The 18,231-nt window shown below is 40.6% G+C and overlaps 2 protein-coding genes across 2 annotated transcripts; both read left to right on the forward strand.

The window, feature by feature from the left end:
- The first annotated feature begins 22 nt into the window (after nt 1-22).
- rpl18 (ribosomal protein L18) lies at nt 23-5,045 on the forward strand. Its single transcript, XM_054621322.1, has 8 exons — nt 23-28; nt 240-365; nt 1,026-1,112; nt 1,258-1,365; nt 2,090-2,188; nt 2,341-2,464; nt 3,554-3,623; nt 4,910-5,045. The coding sequence occupies exons 1-8, from the start codon at nt 23-25 to the stop codon at nt 4,983-4,985; spliced, it is 696 nt and encodes a 231-aa protein (XP_054477297.1). The 3' UTR covers nt 4,986-5,045.
- Nucleotides 5,046-7,844: 2,799 nt separating this feature from the next.
- On the forward strand, nt 7,845-17,610 carry sphk2 (sphingosine kinase 2). The gene is made up of 7 exons (XM_054622185.1): nt 7,845-8,814; nt 10,937-11,086; nt 11,172-11,266; nt 11,435-11,550; nt 12,461-12,664; nt 12,793-14,389; nt 14,863-17,610. The coding sequence occupies exons 1-7, from the start codon at nt 8,358-8,360 to the stop codon at nt 14,923-14,925; spliced, it is 2,682 nt and encodes an 893-aa protein (XP_054478160.1). The 5' UTR covers nt 7,845-8,357; the 3' UTR covers nt 14,926-17,610.
- The last annotated feature ends 621 nt before the right edge of the window (nt 17,611-18,231 follow it).

An 18,231-nucleotide genomic window follows, 5' to 3' on the forward strand; every position in this document is an offset into this window, starting at 1 on the left:
TATTTTTTTAATTACAATCAAAATGTTGGTGATTACAAAAGGGGTTGCATCTTAATATGTTTTTTATCTGGGGAATTCACATTTATTTATAATTTATTTATATGAAACTCAGAAAGCATAATTATTAGATTTATAATGTGTGCTTGTTTTCAAACTTTCCAGTCATGACTTCGGGACCCAAACAACAGGCCAGCAAATTCATAAAATAAGTCAAATGAGTAATACACTTTTCCTCTCAGCCACGGGGGGCGCTGTCCTGCAGGAAGCGCCTGCTCTGTAACCAATCAGAGACCCGAGACTTCAACGCAGTGTTTATCGCGAGACCTCAGCTCTTCCTTTTCCCTTTTCGCCCTGAGCCCAAGATGGTAGGTACTGCTAGTAGAAAATGTCATATACAATCGCTTGACTATCCACGGTCATCCTCTGAATTAAAACACCTCATGTTCATAGTGGCATTCATTACGTGTTTTAAACATAATTTGCGTTAAAGTCCTGGCTTAATTTCCCGTGATTAGTCCATGTAAATGATACTAGCTCAACATTACCCTGTCTGTCCAGGCAGCCGCTGCACGCCTCAAAGTTAACCAGAACCGAGATATAAAAGCGGCTCAGGAAGCGGTGTATTATGTTCATGGTTTCTATTTGGTCCAAGTAAAGAGTTTTGTCCCAAATGTGAAATCCAGACACTTTAAAGTGTGAGCTCGTTGACTGTGCTGCTCCTGTTAGCTGTTAGCTGTGTAGTGTCAACGTGTGAACTGGCCTTTGCTAACGTTACATGCGTGTTGTGTTAACTCAACAGACTCTATCCTTATAATTCACTTGAGTAATTAATATTCTGCTGGTATATTAACGCAGTGTTGCTGTGGTAGACTTGTATGTAACGTTACAATGTTGTATTAGCTATGGAGCCTGGCTGCCCTCATTCTCATTACTGTTATGCTTAAGATTCTACTTCTAGGAGCCGGTTGTTAATGTATTATAGCTGCTATCTGATATTGTATTAATGTGTTTGTTTACTTTTCAAGGGAGTCGACATCAGACACAACAAGGACCGTAAGGTGCACAGGAAAGAGCCAAAGAGCCAGGATATCTACCTGAGGCTCCTGGTTAAGGTAATTTACATTTACACATTGTGCTTCACTCATTGGAATAAACCAGCAGTAGAAGTAATTATGTATTTCATCTTAGTGAAATAATATCTGATTTGTTATTCCAATCGTGCATGATATTCCTAACCACCCTGTTGGGTTCTTACAGTTGTACAGGTTCCTGGCCCGTCGCTCAAATGCTCCTTTCAACAAGGTTGTCCTGAGGAGGCTCTTCATGAGCCGGACCAACAGGCCACCCATCTCCATCTCCCGCCTGGTCAGTTCTCAATTTTATCTCATCCTGTACACCACTTAAGAATTCTTTGTTTGCTCTTATTAAATATGTTAACTAATATATTAAAACTGAATTGCATTTTTTTTATTAGAACCACCTGATCAGTGTGAATGCAGATGTGATGGATCAACATCAAATACAGTTTTTGTCAGTGTATAAAATTCTGTTTCCACCATCAGTGTCATTCAGTCACAGTGGACTGATGACGATGTTAGTGCCACAGTATCTCTGGCCTCATGTGAACTTGAATAATGAATGTGATTACATTACATTACATTACAGTCATTTAGCAGACGCTTTTATCCAAAGCGACTTACAATCAGTAGTATATTACATATCATGATGTATTGAGGTAATCAGAAATTGAAATTGGAGTGAACAAGCGTTATCAGTAGATAACCTGATCGTTGCATGCTCTGACTTTCATAATATAATTCGGTTTGGGTTGGCAAATTTTCATAGAACTTTGGTCAGTGTTATATTGGCTTTTAAGTTATATTACTCCTAAGCAACAGCAATGGAAATGTATTAAGTAAAGTTAAACTGGTGGTAAAATTAAATGTAATAGTAGACCCCATTTAGTCACGACCGCAAAGCTTTGCCAGGATTAGAAGTCCTAATGTTGAATGTGTAGGAGTCCAGTAGTTGGTTGTTCAGACATGTGCTTATGTTTGCTGAATTTCTGACTTTGCTTCCATTGCAACAGATCCGTAAGATGAGGATGCCTGGCCGTGAGAACAGAATCGCTGTTGTTGTGGGATCAGTCACTGATGATATCAGGATCCAGGAGATCCCCAAGCTCAAGGTAACCCCTCTTTTTTTATTTTTAGAATGGTAGAATTCACTTAGTATGTTTTTTACCCATAAAGATATAATTCAGTCAACTCAGGATCATTCCTCAACACTGTCTGTGATGGTCTCTGAGATAGTCCTCATGTCCTGTTCGTTCTCCCACAGATCTGCGCTCTGAGGGTAACTGATGGTGCCCGTCGCAGAATCCTGAAGGCTGGCGGTCAGGTCATGACCTTTGACCAGCTGGCTATGGCTTCTCCCAAAGGACAAGGCACAGTTCTGCTGTCAGGTAACTAAACATTGGTTCTGTTCATATTATAATACCATGATGCAACAGGTTAGATAATGAAACCCCTCGCTGTCCCACCGGTGCTGGGGGTAAACAAATCAAGCTCACATTAATTACAAATGTAGTCCTGTAGCATAGTCAGTTGAGAGTAGCAGTTAAGATTGCCATTAGGGCTAAAGTGTGTCCAAGGATGAGAGGCGACGTGTATTTTTCAACATTTGCAACATATTGTCATGCGTGTTTGTTTTGCCGTCCTGCCAGTCTCTTTTTTTTATTTTTTATCGACCCGTTCTTCTACCTGATTCCATGTGAATACAGCATTAGGAAAGCAGGTTTTACCTGGATTTTGAACTGATTGTTGGCAATTGATTACCAGATAAACTCAATTTTAGCATTGTATTTTATTTGTTGAGCACTCTTGAATCTGTCAGATTGAAGAGACCCTAATGTCTAAATGTTATGTTCTATATGACAGGCATCTCCTTTTAATGTCAAAAGTATTACCAAATGCTAAAAGCTACAGCATTGGGTGATAGTGAGCTTCCTAAAATGTATCATTTAGTGTGGTTTCGGTAACTGTAAAAATATTTTTCTTGCCATCAAACAAATCTCAACATTTTCACATGTAAACACAAGGTGCACAAATTACTTATTTTTTTTTCTTGTATACTTTCTTGACTGGATATCCATATGTTTTTTTAATGTGGCCAAAATAAACCAGTGGTGCTCAGCCACCAAGACTGAAAATGAAGTAAATAAATTAAGAATTTCAAAGGGGTTCATCTTTAGGAAAGTAATAATGTGCAAACTGGAAATTCACATTTATACATTTCTCACTTTTTATTCTTATTGATCTGAACTCTTATGTAAGATTAACAGTCTGTCAGCCCCTCTTGAGCTCTGTCAAACTGTTATTTGAGAAATTTTTGCTTAATTCAATCTCTGCCACAAGCGGCTACAAATGTGCAAGATCTGGGATTTTTATTTAAAATTTATGAATTGAGTTGGAAATACTTGTCAAGCTTTATTTCTTTTAGATCCTGTATAGCATTTATATCAACTTTTAATCATATCATGTTTGTTTTTCAGGACCCCGTAAAGGCAGAGAGGTGTATAGGCACTTTGGAAAAGCCCCTGGAACTCCTCACAGCCACACCAAGTATGTTTATAGTTGATGTGTTGGTTCTGTTGTCAAACACATAGCAATATGTTTGCATTAATCTGTCCCAACAAATTATTTTGTTTTACCAGTATATCATCAATCCCCCAGGCTACCAAATTATCCCAAATAGACAATGGTTTTTCTTATAGAAACTAAACTTGGAAAATAGGGGTTTATACATTCAGCATTCTGAGTTGTCTGTTTTAATCAGTATGGTTATATACAGCATTTGTCTTAGTAGATTTTGCATAATGTGTAGTAACCTAACTCTTATACAGCACTAACAAATAACTAGTAGTTTAAATCACAGATGTAATTTGCTCTGCACATATAATTAGATTTTATCTTAAACTCCCTGGGCAATGATATGTCCATTGGTTTAATTTTCTGGTGAAACAAGTAATCAAGCTTTCATACAGGGAAAAGCACAGGTGAAACTAATAACATGAATCTTCCCTTTGTTACTTAAAGCAGCATTGAGTTGCATTTATATGTTGGTAGAAATGAATATAATGTTTTATTTGGCGTATAATCAGCTGAAAATTGTTATTATGGCTTTGTCGCCTAAGAATGAGACATTTGTATGTATATTTAGTGTCTGTCCTCTTCTTGGTGCCAGTTACCATGTTTCTAAAGTAGCCTAGAACGGACAAATCAATCATAAACTCAAGAAAGGCCAATTCACGTTTTAGCTTCATCAAATTAGTTTCGTTTGAGTTGGTTGCAATCTGTAACTTGGATAATGCCAAATCCTACATGGCCTTCAGTGTGTCAGTAAGAACAGGACCAGGACCCTGGCACACATGAATGCAATGCTAGTAATGGTGTAGAATGGTTGATGGGGTATAATCTCCAGTGAGGATGTTCTGTTGAACTCTGGCAGTTCACCAAGAAAACCAAATGTAGTTTAAAAGTATTTCGCTCTTAATCTGAGTGCTGTTATACAACGTTTTTGGAGGATAGTAGATTTGTTAGTTTTGGAGAAAATGGGTGTTTTCAGAGCAGACATTTTGACTTGTAGGAAAAGCACAGCCATTACTATTGCATTAACTATGTCATAGCTTTGTTATAGACTCTGTTCTATTAAAGTGTGACAGTAAACCAGCGTGCACATCTTGAACGTAAAGAAACTAAATGGATTTACCATTAATTTACAATTTTGTGCTGGGTTCACTTTGCAGCCATTTGTAAGGCAGCATTGATGGAGCCCAAATTAATAAAGCATACATTATATGTATAACTGTTATGTCAATTTTATTCTAACTTTTCCACCTGTTTTCCAGGCCCTACATCCGCTCCAAGGGCAGGAAGTTCGAGAGAGCTCGTGGTCGCAGAGCCAGCCGTGGCTACAAGAACTAGTCTGTGTCTTTGTTTTCCATGCAATCTGATACAAATAAAAGAACGACTGTACAAAACTAATTGTCTTATGTGTGTTTTTTAAATGGAAAGCTTGCATGCCCTTTCAAATACATTGGCCACTGATTTTAAGCAGAGGATGACATGCTGGTTGACGTCACAGGAGAGTGCCAAATAAAGTTACATCTATTTACAACCCCCCCCCTATCCTTACTTTAAACCCTTTATTTCCATGTCAGCCCTAGGACGTATATCTGACGTTCCTTTGTTGTTTGGTCTGTATTGATAATGACTTGGAAAAATGAGTTGGCCAGGAAGTGTTGGTCTGTCAATGATTGGAGAATGTCGGTGGGTGTTGCAATGTTTTCCTTATCGCCATTGGACTTCCTCTCCGCCGCTCAAAGCTGCTGCTCCTGCGTCTCCAGACACTTCCTGCACCGAGCTTCAGGTTTCCAGAGCAGGCGACTACCTGTCGTTGTGAGGAGGGGGAGACAAGATGAGGTAATGTGTGTTTTGCTCTGATAAATATCATATCTTACGTGTCTCCTTCTTATCCGGTGCTGGCAGAAATATAGCGTTAAAAGTTAGCAGTTGCACGCGCTACTCCGGGCTTGAAAGACCCCAGTCAAGACCGGCCGTTAGCTTTACGTTGTCACCAACCGCTGTCTGCGTTCACCCGGTTACCTCCTCAAACCGGTCAATACACGTAACACAACATGTCAAATGGAGCCTATTAAGCACACCCGTGTCTGTGTAATCATTTTCTGGAGCGTAAAGTTGTAATAGTGCCGTAAGTAAGCTTAAAACATAGGCTTCATAGTTGTACGCTGCTAGCCGCTGCTAACTAGCGCTTTAACTGACACCGCTGTGTGGCTCCGGTCAGTCAGCACTTTACAGGACCGAGCTAACGGCCGGTGGTTGTCATTGGCAGCGCTACAGTAGAACGTTCAGGCTTCAACGTCACTATGTATCGTTAGGGTTCACAGCCCAGCCGTTGACGCTGCTGTTAAGTGTATACGTGCCCCTGGTATACAACTGTGTCTGAATTGAAACGGTAACCGAAACTTGCCCCCCCCAAAAAAATACCCCGAAGTCACTCAACAACAGGCTCATTGTGTGGGGGACAAAATTAGCCTGCTGATATTATTTCTGGGTTTCCCCGCCCTGCATTTCAAGGACGTAAGGTGCAACAATGGGACACCAGTGAGCTCAGTTTTCTTTTTTTTTCTTTTTTTTGTTTTTATTAAAACAGGAAAACAGCCAAGTATTGATTTCGTCTGCACCACATCTTGCATAATGTATCCGGGCTGTTTTGACCAGTTTATTAATTTAGGGTGCACCGAAGTCCCATGGTGATAGTCCAGTAGATGCACTTCGACGCACTAAAGTCTAATTATCTGGATCCTGCTGGTCTGGAGCTTTAATATTACTTCAACCTTTCATCTAGCTGTTACATACATGAACAATTATATAATAAAATAAATGTTATTCTGTTATTACTACTTTTGTACTTTATGTTACTACTATGTTACTATTTTTATGTATTGTATACAGTATATCCTAATCTCATATGAGTTCTAATGGTCATTTAATTTTCAACAGGCTCATTATGAAGCAACTTCTTTATATGGGAACAATTTAAGATTGTTAAGTAAGATTTTTCTCTGCTAATGCAAAACCTCTAAAATTCAGCACCATTTAGGTCCGCAATTTGCAAAATCTCAATCCTAGATTCGAATTGTGAAAGAGACACTGTTTCCCCAAATCCCATTGCACAAAAGCCCCATTAATACAAAAAGAACACCAACCAGATGTGGTCATTCACATTCAACCTTTAATGCAAAATAATGTGGTGTCTCAGCAAGGCGGTTGAGGATGCGTGACTGTTAGTCATTATGTACAAAGACGCACTTGGGGTCAAGGGGCATGGTAGGTCTTGTATTGCTTCATCCTGTAACAGTAATCTCTTCCTCTTATCATGGCAGTTCTTCTCTGTACTTGCGCTACTCTAATTGTCAAAATATTCCACAGAAATAGTGACCTTTGCACAGTGCAATCCCAGGTGAATTACAAGCTTTAATGTTGATTTCTTACCCATCTGCTCCAAAAATTGTTTGGCTGGATCACCCATACATTAAAGTTTTGCTATGTTTTTTTAACACTTCTACAATTAACTTTTGTCCTCCTCTCCTGTTTTGTGTTCATACAGGAACAAAGATCTTAGGGAGGGAACGTGAGGCTTGACTTAAGGACACTACCATGACATAAACTAAGGAACGACCTGGAACTGTCTCCTTGTTTGTCTTTTGTTTTGTTTCTGTTTTTATTTTTTTGTTGTCTAGTGTCAACCTGTTTTACCTAGTGTTCACCCTCTTCTTGTGGGGAACAGATAATGAAGTAGTATGCGGGAGTATTTGTTCGGCTGACACTTTAATGTATTACACTACTGTCTAGAGGACTGGTATAGTCACTCCTCTTGCCTGCCTCCTTTATCGCTGAGATTAAAGATAGCAATACAGGTATCAAAGTCTTGAAAAAGCCTACACTTATATCTTTGTTGCAATACTTACATTTTGGCCAGCACCTACAATGCAACATGCTCCGCAAAGTTCATGACTTGTGCATTCATTTAATTTAATTGTTGTAGCCTCCTTGTTTAAACAAGGTGTGTTTGTTTGTCTTATTCATACTTAATTTTTTGTCCCTTTGTGTAATTATTTAAAGATTTATTGTTAATTTCAAGGCTGCTCAGCTGCATTATATTGTAATCACAATAGAAGACTTTGGGTTTTAATGTTAACTATTTTTTTTTTTACTTATGCATCTCGTGAAGAACAAGTTTGTTTAATTGACTGATCTTTTTGTGGAAAATATACATTTTAAAGTTCTATTGTTTTGAATATGTTAAGGTATTGCTCACTAATTTTTCCACTGGCAGTAAACTGTAGAAGCTGAAGACTCTTCAGAGCAAACTTTGAGGGGAGCTTGCTAACTGTGACACAAAGGCAGATCTTTAGCAGTTCCAATCCCACTGGATAAATACTCTAGCAGAAGAACCTTTAAACTGAAGGAAGTTTTTCATTTCTTTTCAAATGAAGACATACATGATGGACAGACGGAAACAGAATCTCAGAGCAGATTATTTTTTGTGACATTTTCTCCCTAGAATCCTAACACTGAAAAGGGAAAATGATTTTGAGGAGATTTTCTGGGATAAAGCTCTGACTGACATTCAGATACATTTTGATTTTCACTTCAAATCTTTAAGAGCTGCCGGATTCCACTCTTCAAGCCCTTTTAACTGTAGAAAATACAACCCTCAAGCTTGTTGGACCAACTTTTTCCTGATCAGCCTTGTCCACTTCAGCAGTGAGGATGCGATCTCGAGAACCGTCTTCACCTTCCACAGCAGAAGCCCTCCTTCATGGCCAATTTGCCAGCTGGGGTTCAGGCAGCAACAGCAACAATAACAGCTGCCCCAACAGCCCTGGTGGTTCAGGGGCACTCTCCCCTGCTGCCTCCCCGACTCCGGCCTCCAACTATGCCTTGACCCTCACTCACACCCACATACATATACAGCGGCTGTCACCAAGGCCGGGGAAGGAAGCCCGTCTCTTGCTGCCTTTATCAGAGCTAGTGGGGTGCAGCTGCCCACGTGCCCCCGCGCCCCCTCTCCTGGTGCTGTACTGGTACCCGCCAGGCAAACGACGGAAAGGTGTGTCTCGACGCAGGCAAGTGAGGGCCTACCTGGCAGAAAGCAGGTCTGAAGCTGAGAGGTGGTCGGCTGCTGTGCAGTGTCTACTCAGAGGCGTTTCCGTCACTGCTGACACAGGTGAGTGTGTGTCTCTCAAGAGGCTTTCTTGTTCAGGGTGTGTGAGTGTTGTTAGACGATGTTACAGGACCATACTTGTGATTGTTGTATCCCATTAACTTCAATTGGCCTACATTTTAATTGGCAATTCATGGACGTTTAAAATGTAAACATTTAAAACATAATTTTGCATTTGCTACTCAGATTTTCTTTAGTCAAAGTTTCCAAAGCCCTAAAACCCCAAGTATGCTCTTTTTATGCCTCCGCACTGGAGCCATTATGTTTTTTGGGTTGTCCATCTGTCTGTCCAAACATCCGTCCGGTAAATTTTCCTGATCACAATATCTCAGGAATACCTGGAGGGAATTTCTTAAAATTTGGAACAAACATTCACGTCAAGGTCACTCATAAAACACATTTTTGGTCATAACTCAAGAAATAATATGCTAATTATGACAATTTCACACAAATGTCTAAAAGGATTAAAGAAAAAGTGATGACATTTTAGACAGACATGGATGTAAACTGCAACTTGACTGGTTTGTGAAGCCATACAATTGCTAGTTATTAATAATCCTGGCCATTGATATAGTGTGGAGTTATAGTGAACGGCTTTATCAAAAGGACAACCTGGTTAGTGTGCAGCAGATGTGTGATTTACTTTGGCTTACCTTATTGTTTGTGTCTATGAATAAGTCTTGAATTCCTGTTTACTACTTGGCACCACACAGTGTTGCCTCATGCCACCTTGATTTATGCCTCCTTTGTAAATGCTTGCTAAATATAGCTTAATGTCACAGTGACACATGGCCTTTTTGTATGTACAGCATTCATATTTTTTCACAGAGAAAACAAATGGAGTAGTTAAGCATTTTAGGGGTTATGTAGAAAAAAACAAAGGGGGATTAACACTAATACACCCTAAGAGGATGTGAAATGTACTTTTCAGAATATTAAGTTTGGATATTATTGTTTGTTTCACCAAACCACATCTCACATGTTACTAATACCTCTTTGTTTGTTGCCCTTATCTGTCCTGCACACACGGTCTGTATCATCCAGTGTCAAATGTAGAGACAAAGAGGGTGGTGCTGCTGCAGTTTGCCACCCCTTCCCAACCACTGTATCCCCCAGCCTCAATAATCAAACAGATAACAAGGCCCTGCACAGTGTTTACTTTAACTGTGTGTGTTTATCTTTTTATACTACTATTACTTACTGTATGTGTCCTGCCTTTTGCCAGCATCTCCCATCTCTTCCTGTCTCTTTCTTCTTCTTTACACTTAATCCTTAACCCATAACCTCTTTAATCTCTCCATCATTTGTCTTCCTCAGTCTTTACCTATCACATCACTGTGTCCTTCCCCCAACAGAGGTAAAACTGTCAATCATTCTGTAATTCTTTCCAAAGCCTCTGTTTGTCCCTTGTCTGCTCCTGTCTCATTCATACTCTGATACAATTCACCCTATTATTTTAAGTGGTACCAGCCTACTGTTTCACCCCCAGTGTCTTATCCACTTTGCTCACATAGCCTTCATTCTTTCTCATCTTTGTTATTTTTCTCTTATCTAATCACTCCATTTCTGAATCACTTGCTGTCTTGATCCTGTGAGTTTTTATGCCTAAGAACAGTATAGCTGTGGTTAGCTGGGTTTTCTGTTGATTTGCTCTAGTATTGTTTGTTGCATAATCTAGGATTATCTGTGAGTGCAATCGTTTCATCTCCTTCCCTGCACATGCTGGCATCCATCTGTACTTTACTAAATCTTAGATAGATTTTCAGAGCTAAGTATAAAAGCTTTTTTATTTATTCTAAGCGTCATATTTTGGCAGATGAAAGAGTAGAGAAGTGGAATGTTGCCTCCGCACTCCAGTTGGACAGATAATTAATTATTAAGTATTATTTCACCACCTTGTTTTATTTAATTCATATATTCTGAATGGCAGTGTGAAGTAGATACTGTGAGGTGAACTACAGGAGGCCCAAATAGTAGAATGCACTCAAACTACAGGGTTGGGCAACACTGTAATGACAGCTCCCTGTTGGCTTGCTTTGCAGAGAACCTCTAGTTCCTTTCTTTGTTCTGAACAAGAACTACGTGTGTTTTAACTTATTTATGCTCCCTCTCCTTTTTCATACAGAATTTTCAAGAAGTCTGCTACCTCGTCCCCGGCGACTACTGTTATTGGTCAATCCCTTTAGTGGGAGAGGCCAGGCAATGCAATGGTGTCAGACCCACATCCTGCCAATGATCAGAGAGGCCAACATCAGCTACAACCTTATACAGACAGGTAACACGTCAAGTGCAAAGACCGATAATATAACTTCATTTAACATACATACATAACTGGTGTTAACTTAATGAATCTGCCTCAGAGCGTCAGAACCATGCCAGAGAGCTTATCAGAGAGATATCGCTCCCAGAGTGGGATGGCATCATCATTATCTCTGGAGATGGCCTGTTGCACGAGGTGAGTAATGTTTTTGTTGGGCTAAACATGGTGGAATTTAGTTGTGTGGTCAAGGGGGATTTTTAAAAAAAAAAGATCTTATATTTAATGTGTGATTTTATAACACATATATGCTAAATTGTGTCCACTGGTTTCATTTTTCAAATTTTCTGTGTTGTGTTCCTGCAGGTAATTAATGGGCTGATGGAGCGTCCTGACTGGGAACAAGCAATAAAAACACCCGTTGGCATTCTTCCTTGTGGCTCTGGGAATGCACTGGCTGGCTCCATCAACCACCATGCTGGGTATGCATTTATCTCATTCATATCTGTAACAGTGAGAATCAGTCGAATCCTGTTTCCAGCCCAATGTAAAACCACACAAATACTCAGCTCTGTGAACTGATAAAGTGGTAATTAAGGATATCTTATCATATATCTTCTCAGTATTTTCTTAATGAAAATTTTGCAAATGCTTGAGAAATCCATTTTTTTCTGTCTCAATGTCTCTCTTCTACTCTCTGTGATTTTCTTAACTGTGCAGACGCTAGACATTTCAAATTGTTTTATGAGCTTAGCCTTATTATGTTTTGACCGAGATAAGGCTTGTCATATCCCACCTTTGACATGCCATCTTGCAATAGAGTTTTATGTACTTTGTGTTTCCAATGCCAAAATGTTACTTAACAGAATAGCATAAATGAATGAATGAGTCTAAGATCATGATATAATATGTGGATTTAGTTGATTTGTTGTTGCGTCTTATCTATACACAACCTAGTGCACTTCCTTTTGGGGCGCGGCCGTTGCAGCGAGTGCCTGTTTGGAGCGGGCATTCTCAATAGTCAAGAAGAGTTCTGTTCTGTTGTAATGTTAGTATCGTCGGGTGTAAAAGTGAACTACAGTCAATGAGCAGTTATCTGTGAAGGCCGGCTGCAGACGACCTGCTCAACTCACTTGCATTATCTTTGACACTGCATGGTGGCCCAGCAGTACACCTGCCATGTAAGAAGATGATCGGTTGAAGGCTTCTCAACATATGCGGAGGACATACCTTTATACGTACGGACAGAGCTTCCTTGATGTTTTTGTCCTGACCTTGTTATCTTGACCTAGATATCTCTAAATAGTGGAGGGACTCTGTATTGACCTGCTGTTTGTAAGTTCTCTGCTTATCTTTACTGACAGGAGGTGTTGTTCTTTATATCTCCCTCAGGTATGACATGTGCCTTCGGGAGCCCCTCCTTTTGAACTGCTGCTTTTTGCTCTGTCGAGGCGGTGTCCGACCCATGGACGTGGTTTCTGTGACAACAAGCCCTCCTCCCTCCATCAACAGCCGAGCTGCACCACCCAGGAGACTGTTTTCTTTCCTCTCTGTTGCCTGGGGCTTTGTCTCCGATGTGGACATTGAGAGCGAGAGGTGGGTGTTTAAATGCTTAGACTTTAGGAACATCCACCATTGGCTTTGTTCATCTAAACGTTACTCTATCTCACCTACAGTATCACTTGGTTTTGTTACAAAAGATAGCTAATGTTTCCTTTTTCCAGGTATCGTGGCCTGGGCTCAGCTCGCTTCACCTTGGGCACCCTGGTGCGCATAGCTTCTCTTCGATCCTACAAGGGTCGTCTGTCCTACCTGCCTCCCTCTATTGGCACCACATCACCAGATGCCACGCCTCCTATGCCAAGGAGGCCCCTCTCCCGCAGTATCACAGAAGGCCTTGATGGCTTCTGTCGGACTCCCATCCATCGCACCTGCTCTGACATGGGCATCAGTGAACAGAGGAGCCTGCGTAAGGGCGAGGGAGAGAGGGAAAAAGAGGAGAGGCAGAGAGAAAGGGAGAGAAGAAGGCAGAGGGCCAGGGGAGGAGGAACTGGTGTGGTGAGGGCAAGCAGCCTGGCAGAGGACAGAGAGAGGGAGGGGGAGATGGAAGCAGATGAGGAGAGGTCCGGGACATGTTCGGAGAGTTCAGAATCAATTGAAAGGGAAGACTGCAATATGAGAAGAGGGGAAAGATTGGCAGGGATCAAGGATGAAAGGGAAGATGAGGGAAGGGTAGAGCAAGACTCCAGTGAGATGGAGGAGGGGGATAGGGGGAAGGATGGGGAGGGCAGTGGTGGTTCTGCCGAGGGGGAGAGAGTGTTGCATGCAAGAGAGCTGGGATGTAACTGTGGGGTAGACATGGGGCGAGAGGCAGACGAAGAGCAAGAGGGTTGTCTCACTTGCCAAGATAGCCTTCAGGAGTCCAGAAAGGCCCGAAGAAAGAATTCAGCACCTTCAAGCCAGATAGCCAGCACTCTCTTCAACCAGCCTCTCAGTCAGGAGGCGGACACAGATTGTGGCTCTTCATACGGGGTGGAGGACATGGATCTGAATGGAACCTACTACGAGAAGGAACCCTACCAGCTGGACGTTGCTCGTGAGCGATCTCTCACCATCAGCTCTCCCTTCCGTCACACTCCCTTCTCCAAAAAGACCAAAACCCTGGACCAAAACCAGAATGCTTCTCGTCCGAGGCCCCTCTCTCTCCTGCAGCACTCCCACTCAAACTCCCTCCCCCCTAAACTCCCATCCCTCTCACTGTCTCTTTCTCCCACACCCCCATCGTCCCCTTCATGTGCCTCCCCACACTCTTCGTCCTACCTCGTCCCCCGTCCTAATACCCCGAATTCCACCTCGCCGTCACCATGTCTACGCACAGCGTCCTCGTCTTTTAACTTTGACATTGCCGAGCCAGCAGGACCGCTGAAGTGCCGTCCTTTAGTCTCACTTTTGAATATCCCTCGGGATGACTTGTTACCCCCCCTCGACCAACCCATTCCCACCAGAGACTGGGTCACCATTGAAGGGGACTTTGTCCTGGTACTGGCCCTTTATCAGACCCACCTTGGGGCTGATCTTCATGCTGCACCCGAGGCCAGGTTTGACGATGGGCTGATCCACCTGACCTTTGTTCGGGCGGGGATCTCCAGAGCCACTCTTCTGAGACTGTTCTTTGCCATGGAAAGAGGAACCCACCACTCCGTCAGCTCGCCGTATGTGAGCCATATTACCTGCAAGGCCTTCAGGCTGCAGCCGCTGTCCACACGGGGGACACTCACTGTGGATGGAGAACTGGTGCCCTATGGGCCTCTTCAAGCACAGGTCAGAAAGGGGAAAATGGTGCTTAACATTGGAATGTACTTGTTATAAAGTGCTATGATCTGCATATAGTAACTGGAGCTGATTGAATAGGGTGTGAAAGGACATTAAAGGACATGCTCATGTAACTGTAATATACTTTGTAGTGCTGCACCAGAGATAATATTTTGATAGTGGTTGATGTAAAATGTTTTTAATTTGGTTTGACCCTATGATGACTTACAATTGACAGAAAAGCAGCTACTTTGTAATATATACGTTTTAAATTATTAATTGATTGTTATTCATTCATATTTGACAATAATATATGCTTACTTTTCTCCCAATTTGAAAGGAGGGGTGTTTTTGTATATTTTGCAGATATACTGTCTGCATTTCCAGTGCTACGTTTTAATGCTGTGGAGTTATGTTAATAAGTGGATGTGAGACTTATCATAGGTAATCATTTTATTTTCTGATCTCCCAATATTTCACAGGTTCATCAATCCTTGGCCCGTCTCATCGTTGGTGACTCTGGAGTGAAGATAACCAGGTTCTAATCAGTTGACAGATACAGCACTCTACTAAATGATGTAATATCTGTTGTCATCTATACTCTGAAAGAGAGGGCGATCTGAGAGACTTAAAATAGCCCGGAATGCAGAAACTGCTTTTCTGGGGTTTAATGAAAGGGATAACCCACCGAGCCACGCATCATTGGAGCACGACTGCAGGGATTAGTAGCGAATTTGAAAATGGATGAAAAATGCGCCTCATTGCACAGCTGTTGGATTACGCACAGCATACCCTGAGGAGCATGAAAACTGCACAGCCTGGGATAGTTAGAGGGAAGAACAATTGAATGTTAATGGATTTTTTTTTGTGCAGATAGTGCATGTGTTGGATGTATACATAGTAGTATGCATGCAGAGAAGCACTACCTGAATTTTGCCTTTTATTAAGACGGAAAGAAATCAGATTAAATTCAGAGAAAGACATTCTTAAACATGAAATGCTATAAAAATACTTTGAGATTCAGTTGGACCAACAACTCATTAAAATTGGCCCCAACCCTCTTTTTCAACCCCACCCTGATGTCTAAATGTTTGCGTATAAAAACTTCCGTCCATGAAAGGAATGCCTTATCTGACACTGGATTTACAGTTGTACCTTTGCCCTTACTTGCTCTTACATGTATAAGAAACCTAAATATTCTGATGCTGTTTTCACACTACGAGTGGCATAAGCAAAAAAAATGTCAAAGCTATGTTATCGGTGAGTCGACATTGAAGTGTTGCTCAAACGCTCATTGATGCTGTTTTCTCATTAAATACACTGGGACCCGGCTAACGGCAGGGTGAAACAGAAACATATGATTAGTTGACGCTTTGTTGCACATTAGAGCGCTGATAAAAGTTGGTTGGTCAGTTTGTTGCAAAAAAAGAAAACTGTCCTCGGCCTCCATTTAAAATGAAGACTGTTCCTGTGTAGCTCGTGGTGCGAACACAGCATGAGTGTCTGTCCACTACATCAAAGCAAAGCTACACTTATATACTTAGACAGCTGGTTGACCAACCTACTCACTGTTATCTTTGAGCACACTACTCTCCACTGCGTTAACCATCAGTGGAGAAAATGTGGAAAAAGAACACTTTAATGAGCATTTTGTTCATGCAAGGGTCTCAGTGCAGAACAGCTAGATCAAGCTTTTCATGGTCATTACTTTAGTAGGAGCAATGGAACCGTTGAACGGTGACCATTTCTGACATTTTTACATAATCTGCCTGTTTTTCTTAGCCAGTGGATGCACGATGATGATGTCACACTTTGCAACATATTGAACATAAAAATATCTGAACAAAGCAAGCTTCTTTGTCAGTGGTTTAAGACTTTACATTTTCAAGAAATGTGTCAGATCACATAGATGTCTAGAAAATATCACTATCTCTGAGTAATCAACTATGAAAGCTTAGAGGACTTCACATGCCTCTGTTAAGTAGTAAGTAGTGCATTTATTTTGCACAGTAACTGGAGTTGAGGCAGCACAGGAAATCACCACACTAGAATGCTTTTTAACGTTTACATCTACAGAGTAACGCAGAATCTGATACAATGCTTGTTCTATAAATGGATGCAGTAGTATTAACAGCCTAGTCTGGATAGTAAATGGATCACATTACATTCCTAGCCTTAAATGAATTAAATGCCTCAATCTGAACAATCAAAGCATTTGAAAGGTAGGACTGACTGATCACAAAATCTTTTACAAACTTAAAAATCCTGCCGTAGAGCCAAACAAGGGCACACACTAAATCCAGCAGCTCTGTGTTGTCACATCAGACCTTTGATCAACAGATAAATACAATAACTCACTGTGAGAAATGATCCAGCAGCAAAACTGATCTGTTGAATTAAGTGATAAATTGGGTTTTAGATTTAAAATATCTTCAGAATTGTTTTTTTCCCGAATGATGATGTGCTCCTTAGTAAAAATCAAACAGAAGATTTTGGAGCCAGTACTAGGAATTGTCATGTTATGTAACTTCATTTTGGAAATGTTATAACAAACACTGATGATATATTTGGTCTGGACAAAGGAGAAATCAATAGCATGTGCAGCTTATCATTCAGTAAAACATTGTGCTGACTGCTTGGGTCACCATCTTCATACTGTATGTCTTGGTCATGCCTGGAAAAAAATCAATGCCTTTGTATAATTAGCCTGTAAATTCTGGCTGTTGATCATGAACTGTTAAAACCTGACTGCAGAAAATGGAGTAAAACTTTTTTCTCACCAGGCCTTTATTTTGCTTCTTTTATTTTTTTTCTCCATTGAGCAAACAATGAAGCTAGTCTACCACATCGACACTGTGCTTACACAGCTACAGAATGTAAATACAACATTTTGAGTTTAGGCTTGTGACAGTACCAAATAGCAGGATCTATATACAGCTTGTATGGAGTGGTTTTGCCCCCAGAAATTGTTCGCAATTTTTAAGAGACTAGTTTACCTTCCTAAACATGTTGTTGTCGATGGCTATAACTTGAACTACGGTGTTATAGACCAATTAGATATGACAATGACTGGGTATAACCCCTCGATAGATCATGCCATTAAGATGAATGTAGTGGGCTGCCTGTAATGAAATGTAATTATTACTAAAATCATATGAATATATTAAATATTTAAATACACAATGTACAGTTAATAATTATATGATTTTGAATAAATGTAACTTGATAAGTTTTCTGGAGAAAATCTACTGTACTTTTGTTACATTAATTTGTCTTTATAATATATATATAATTCTGAATACAGCGAGAGGTGTTCATGTGATAAAAAGAGGGGGAGGTTGATTTTATCAGCCACATATATCTAATGGTATTGTTTAAACTACTGGCCATTGATTAAGATGTAGTTTGTCTCCACTCTTCTCAATCACAGTACACTATCAACAAACAACAGAGATGAATAACTTTAATACAGTTTATTCCTGTGACTTGTTCCCTGAGGCTTTTCCTTCTTTTTCAAATAACATTTTACTCTCGCACTCTTGTAAAGTACCAACTTATAGAAATTCATTTTATAATACTTGTGTGCCATTTGGAAAAAGCCTTTCATCAAAATCCACCGAGTAATATCTTTTAGGTCCCACGGTCCCAGAGGAAATCAAGAGGACAATCTGGTTCAATCAAAAGCCCCAGGACCGCTACTGAGTGCACAGTGTGGTTGGACCTTTGTATTTCATGTCTTTACAATGACTGATCTCCCTCTTAAATTACTATTTTTTATACAAAAACTATAAAAACTAATTTGGAAAACTATTTATTTGAGAGGTGTTCAGCTACCTGGAAACATTCAGACA

This window comes from Anoplopoma fimbria, chromosome 20 (genome assembly GCF_027596085.1).
Source record: "Anoplopoma fimbria isolate UVic2021 breed Golden Eagle Sablefish chromosome 20, Afim_UVic_2022, whole genome shotgun sequence".
Lineage (NCBI taxonomy): Eukaryota > Metazoa > Chordata > Actinopteri > Perciformes > Anoplopomatidae > Anoplopoma > Anoplopoma fimbria.

Coding starts and splice junctions, on each gene's coding strand:
- rpl18 (XM_054621322.1), top strand. Junction 1,113..1,257: donor ACCTGAGGCTCCTGGTTAAG/GTAATTTACATT, acceptor GGGTTCTTACAG/TTGTACAGGTTCCTGGCCCG. Junction 2,465..3,553: donor AGGCACAGTTCTGCTGTCAG/GTAACTAAACAT, acceptor TTTGTTTTTCAG/GACCCCGTAAAGGCAGAGAG.
- sphk2 (XM_054622185.1), top strand. CDS start 8,358: ATGCGATCTCGAGAACCGTCTTCACCTTCCACAGCAGAAGCCCTCCTT. Junction 11,551..12,460: donor TCCATCAACCACCATGCTGG/GTATGCATTTAT, acceptor TATCTCCCTCAG/GTATGACATGTGCCTTCGGG. Junction 12,665..12,792: donor GTGGACATTGAGAGCGAGAG/GTGGGTGTTTAA, acceptor TCCTTTTTCCAG/GTATCGTGGCCTGGGCTCAG.